The 4,953-nt window shown below is 36.6% G+C and overlaps 2 protein-coding genes across 2 annotated transcripts; one reads left to right on the top strand and one right to left on the bottom strand.

The window, feature by feature from the left end:
• Positions 1 to 687: 687 nt before the first annotated feature.
• Positions 688 to 2,152, bottom strand: LOC119554569. Its single transcript, XM_037865541.1, has 3 exons — positions 1,651 to 2,152; positions 1,017 to 1,591; positions 688 to 781 (listed from the first exon to the last, which is right to left on the bottom strand). The coding sequence occupies exons 1-3, from the start codon at positions 2,150 to 2,152 to the stop codon at positions 710 to 712; spliced, it is 1,149 nt and encodes a 382-aa protein (XP_037721469.1). The 3' UTR covers positions 688 to 709.
• Positions 2,153 to 3,193: 1,041 nt separating this feature from the next.
• Positions 3,194 to 4,741, top strand: LOC119554443. The gene is made up of 3 exons (XM_037865355.1): positions 3,194 to 3,820; positions 3,885 to 4,438; positions 4,511 to 4,741. The coding sequence occupies exons 1-3, from the start codon at positions 3,232 to 3,234 to the stop codon at positions 4,637 to 4,639; spliced, it is 1,272 nt and encodes a 423-aa protein (XP_037721283.1). The 5' UTR covers positions 3,194 to 3,231; the 3' UTR covers positions 4,640 to 4,741.
• Positions 4,742 to 4,953: the final 212 nt, after the last annotated feature.

Below are 4,953 nucleotides of genomic sequence, written 5' to 3'. Positions count from 1 at the left end.
ATAAAGTGCAGATCCTTTTAAATAATTATGCCCATGTTTCAGATAAATCTTTAAGGCTTTTCTTGGGGTTTCATATATTTTTTGTAAGTAAAGTTAATGTCTTTTCAACTCTATTCTTGAATATTCTGAGAATTTGAACAAATAAAAACCTGTGCTGCAAAAAAAACCATTACAATAAAAGTGATCTTATTAATGGATATATATAACTTTCAATAAATATTAATTTACATTTAAGGATAAGATTTTTTCAAGTGTTTTGTTTTTTCAGCCTTTCAGGGCCGTCAAATTACGCGTAAATGGCAGTTCCAACTGGCACCACCTCCCACATCGTACTGACACTCCCCTGGAAATCTCTGTGGTTTCCAGGCCCGCGGCGCCTCAATTCAAATCGCCCTTAGTACTCCCCTCACCACCTCATTTAACCCACTGCCACATACGAGCCGCGTTGATGGCATTTTAATTAGTTTTAGGAACTTGTAGCAACCGTTTGATTGAATTGTTTTTTCGAGCGGTGGCAGAATCTGTGGGTGCTGTTTGGACATGAGTTCGATGTTGACACTGAGTGCAAATTTCGGTTCTAACATTTTTACAGATTTCTTATACTAATTATACACTTTAAATATTATTCTGGTTATATTCAATTATTTATTTGAGATTGAGTACAAATATTAGATACAGAAATTAAAGCCATCGTCTCTAATAATTTGTCTCATTTGAATAAGTGGGCATCAGTCAAGTAACTAGTACATCGTAACAGCTCTGAGGTTGGCTCTTCCTCGAACTGAAAAGAAAAAGTTTATTTTAAGAACAAGAATATAAAGTCACATTAATTGTTTGTGTACTTATTTTGTTTGAGTTGAGTTTTTATGAGTTTTTATTAATAAGTTTAAATACCTTTTAAATTGTTTTTCTATTAGTAAAGCAAAAATGGGAAAAGCTTTGATTGCATAATATATGGACAGACATTAATTGAAATGTTCAATACCCAGTAAATAGAGCTTAGTTTAAAATCTTACCACTTTTGCCGATTCAAGTAAATCTTGGTCGTCGTCCCAAAAGCGTTTATATCCTATTATTGTCAGTTTAAATGGGTTGTCCGGAGTGAAGCCTCTCTCCTTTAAAATGTCAACAAACAAGGACATGCCTGTTTTTGAAATAGTGCAAAAGACTTTAGGTTGCACATAAAGATATCTCAACTTCCTGCAGCTTCTTAGCAATGAAAGCATTATGGGTTCGCAAAAGAAATTGACCTGCAATACTACTTCTTGCAATGTGTTTCCAAGCTTTCGTAACCAAGCTTCAAGATTCTGGTAACGCCAATCGTTCCAGTTTTCTATCTTAACACTCTTTAGCCTTGGAAAGAAGGGAAACTCTTGACTTATGTTGCAATTATCGACTCTAAGATTTTCCAAAAGCGGAAATGACACACCATCATCCCGAAATGGTTTAGTGACGTTGCAGCTGGATACTCGGAGAGAACGTAGTTTTATTAATGGCGCACACATTTCAAAAATATTTGTATTTACAAATCGGTAACAACTCCCGGAAATATCCAATTCTTCCAGGTTGACATACTGTTTAATGAGATGAACTGAAAGACAACAATGTTATTACTGCAAGTGCATCCTAGTAATGTTTGTATTCACTTACATTTTGTGTCGGGTACCACCTCCAATTTTAATTTTCTCAAAGGTCGCAATTGAACCAAAACATTCATTATATACTCTATATCAGGTATATCAGCTAATTTATGATCCAGAAATGATAGGTGAATGGATTTCAAGCTCTCTGATTTTTGCACCAGCGAAGCAATTGCAGTTACATTATTCCGATCAACACGTGACTTAAAGAATTGCAGGTTGGTGCAATATCGTTGTATTAATTCAAAAATTGGAATATTGGTATAAAAATAGCACCAAGTATCAATTTCTAGAATACTCGGTCCGCACAGACGCAAAATTAGTAAGCAATCTTGGGGTGGTACCACATCCAGGTCCACTCTTTTGAAAAGATCTCCGACGTGGTAAACGAATGCATCCGCCAAAATCGGGTGCGAATAGGCCAACCTCAGTTTATGTGACTGAGAAAGTTGTTTGAAAATGAGGTCCAGAACTTCGAGCGGCAGATCCAGAAGAGTTTTACAATTACTCATATTGCTTTCGCAGAAAAAAACGTTCTTCTAAATGGAACAAAAAAATGCCTGGTCACCAGGGGTGCACCAAATTGTTATCGAAAACTCTTGACACGCAGCATAGAACTTAGATGACAAAAAAAAGTATCGTCTCACAAATACGAACCACTTTATAGACTGTTCATAGGGGTAGTCTACTCTACATCAATGTCTTTTCCTCTGAGCAGTACCATGTAGATAAGTTAGGAAGGTTTGTATTTAATACTTATTGTGATGGACTTATGGAGCATTCATCAAATACCAGTCAGGCGGGGCATAGTACGTACAGGATATAAGCATCTTTTCTTTCAGCAAGACCGCCGTGTATACTATATCGCTGATGTGATTTAATAACCTCTCCCCCTGGAGCCCATTCGAGTGAAACAGTTGGGACTTTTAACCAATGTGAAACATTCTCCATCAAAGGGGACTACAGCTCGGCGAAACTGTCTCATATCATACTAATTACAGTGCCGAAACTCTTCAATTTTTCCCGGCATTGTTAGTTAAACGTTTTCGTAGTATGTGTTTCAATTTCCACTGTCAAGGAAAATCCCTTACCATCGCATAAAAAGAGTCAGTCAAATTCGGATCGCGGACCAAATGGAACTGGAATGACGTAACTATGGAACATCCATTGATGGAATGGCGGATAAATATCTATAGAAAAACCCATTTAAAAGATTTAAAGTAGTCAGTACATTGTTATTATGAATATCAATTTTCATTATATTGTACCATATTTACACAGAAGTTTTAAAAAGTTTTTAATAACACATGTTCAAAAATGCTAGACCTAATAATTAGTACAATATACACAAAAGCTTTTGAAAAAGTCTTTGATGGAGCTTACTCGCTGATTCAGAGTCGCAGTCAGTCTGAACGGACTAAAGTCTTTTCGTTGATCACTTGAAACTGGATTTCGTGACAATCCCATTACCTCCAAAAGTATCGATACTTATTCAGTACCCGTGAGCTTGCACCCCTGGTAACCACGCTTTATTTTTTCTTCATTTCCATTGAGAAGCACCATTTTGAGGTTTATTTTATTGCCGCGCATAATGGAAGATTGGAAAACTTTGTTGCACCTTCCACTTGAAGTTCTGGACTTCATATTCAAGCAACTTTCGCCGTCAAATAAACTTATGTTGGCCGACTCACATCCGATTTTGGCCGAGGCATTCCTTTACCATGTCGGCGATGTATTCAAGAAACTTTCCCTCAGAATCCTACCAACTGAGGATCTAATAGCCTTGCGATTGCGCGGATCGAGTCCACTTAAAATTGATACTGGAAAATATCGCGTGGACCACATGATTTTGCCTTCGGAGAATGTGTCAATCCTTCTTCGTTTGATCGGGTCCAGTCTGCTTGAAATTGACACTGGAGAATATCGTGTAGAGAATATGCATCTTATGTTCAAATCAATCCAAAGGCACTGCATCAATCTAGAGTCCATTATAACGCATCTCGATAAGAAAAACGTCAACGCTTTTTGCTCTTTGCTGCTAAAATCGGAAAAACTTAAGACCGTTGGACTGTCATTTTACCACAAGCTTGATGAGTTTGACCCAGAGTATACCATCCATGTTTTGCATCAACTACCAAATTTGAGAAAACTAAGGATTGGGAGGATACCCGATGTAAAAAGTAAGTGAGTAAATTGTTATGTGAAGGACGACAACGCACCATAAATATTTTATAATATTTTCAGTCGATCTTATTCAACAACTGGTCGATTTGGTAGACTTGGATCTGTGTGGGCGATATGTCACTTGGACAGATTTAAATATCTTTGAAGTTTGTGCGCCACTAAAGAAACTACGTTCCCTCAGAGTTTGCGAATGCAATGTAAATGGACCGTTCCACAATGATGGTCTGTCGTATCAAGTTTTAGAAAAGCTCGGAGTCGCTTCATGCGAAATAGATCACCAATTTCCGTTCTTTCCAAAGTTAAAATATATTGACATAAGAAACTCTTGTGGCCCACTCATTCAAGATCTGGAAAGAACATTGCTTAAACATGGAAACACGTTGGAAAAAGTTGTATTGATAGTCGAATACTTCTGTCAATACTCTATGCTTCGATTGGTAAAAAATTGCAGGAACTTAAGATACCTTTATGTGCACCCTATGGCATCTGATACAATTTCGAAAGCAAGCATTATATCATTCATCAATATTTTGAAGGAGAACGGGGTTACCCCCCAAAATCCATTTAAACTGACGGTGCTGGGAAACACAAGATATATGGGGCCCGAAAAAGTGGTAAGAAATTAAGTCAACCAAAAAAAAAAATTCTAAAGAAATTATTTAATCGTGACATTTCTTTTATTTTAGTTTGAGGAAGAACCAATCTCGGATCTCTTACAATGTTGGAGTGATAAGCAGTGGTTTTGTAGCTCTTATTTTCCTTTATTATTTTGGAGTGCGTTAGAGACGCCTTTTGAAGACCCACTTTGGGAGTGAATATCAGATGGGCCAGCCAATGTTTTTATATCCTCTGAATTACAACAAAGATGTATGCTTTAAACCCGTTGACGAAGTGTTCTTAAAAAAATCGTATTTGGGATCGGATTTAACAGTTATTCAGTTGCAGTAAAAAGTTTATCACTTTGATAAAAAAAAGATACATCAATTAAAGACTCAAATATATACAAAATATAAAAAAATACTTTGTTATCCTATGGATTTTTAGTTTATTCCTTAGAAACCGCAAAAGCCAATCCTTAATACCTCTGCAAACGGTAAATCATTGAAATACAAGCCAAGAGGTAGCAAGC

The sequence above is a fragment of the Drosophila subpulchrella genome, chromosome 3L (genome assembly GCF_014743375.2).
Source record: "Drosophila subpulchrella strain 33 F10 #4 breed RU33 chromosome 3L, RU_Dsub_v1.1 Primary Assembly, whole genome shotgun sequence".
Classification (NCBI taxonomy): domain Eukaryota; kingdom Metazoa; phylum Arthropoda; class Insecta; order Diptera; family Drosophilidae; genus Drosophila; species Drosophila subpulchrella.
Note: the sequence above shows the minus strand (reverse complement) of the source record. Positions and strands in the feature narration are given on the sequence as shown.

What these genes read in the sequence shown, in the direction of transcription:
- LOC119554569 (XM_037865541.1), bottom strand. Translation starts at nt 2,152, where the DNA reads ATGAGTAATTGTAAAACTCTTCTGGATCTGCCGCTCGAAGTTCTGGAC. An exon ending in GGTGGTACCCGACACAAAAT is followed by an intron (nt 1,592 to 1,650) that starts GTAAGTGAATAC and finishes GTTGTCTTTCAG; the next exon opens with TTCATCTCATTAAACAGTAT. An exon ending in TACTTGAATCGGCAAAAGTG is followed by an intron (nt 782 to 1,016) that starts GTAAGATTTTAA and finishes TTTTCTTTTCAG; the next exon opens with TTCGAGGAAGAGCCAACCTC.
- LOC119554443 (XM_037865355.1), top strand. Translation starts at nt 3,232, where the DNA reads ATGGAAGATTGGAAAACTTTGTTGCACCTTCCACTTGAAGTTCTGGAC. An exon ending in GAGGATACCCGATGTAAAAA is followed by an intron (nt 3,821 to 3,884) that starts GTAAGTGAGTAA and finishes TAATATTTTCAG; the next exon opens with TCGATCTTATTCAACAACTG. An exon ending in ATATGGGGCCCGAAAAAGTG is followed by an intron (nt 4,439 to 4,510) that starts GTAAGAAATTAA and finishes CTTTTATTTTAG; the next exon opens with TTTGAGGAAGAACCAATCTC.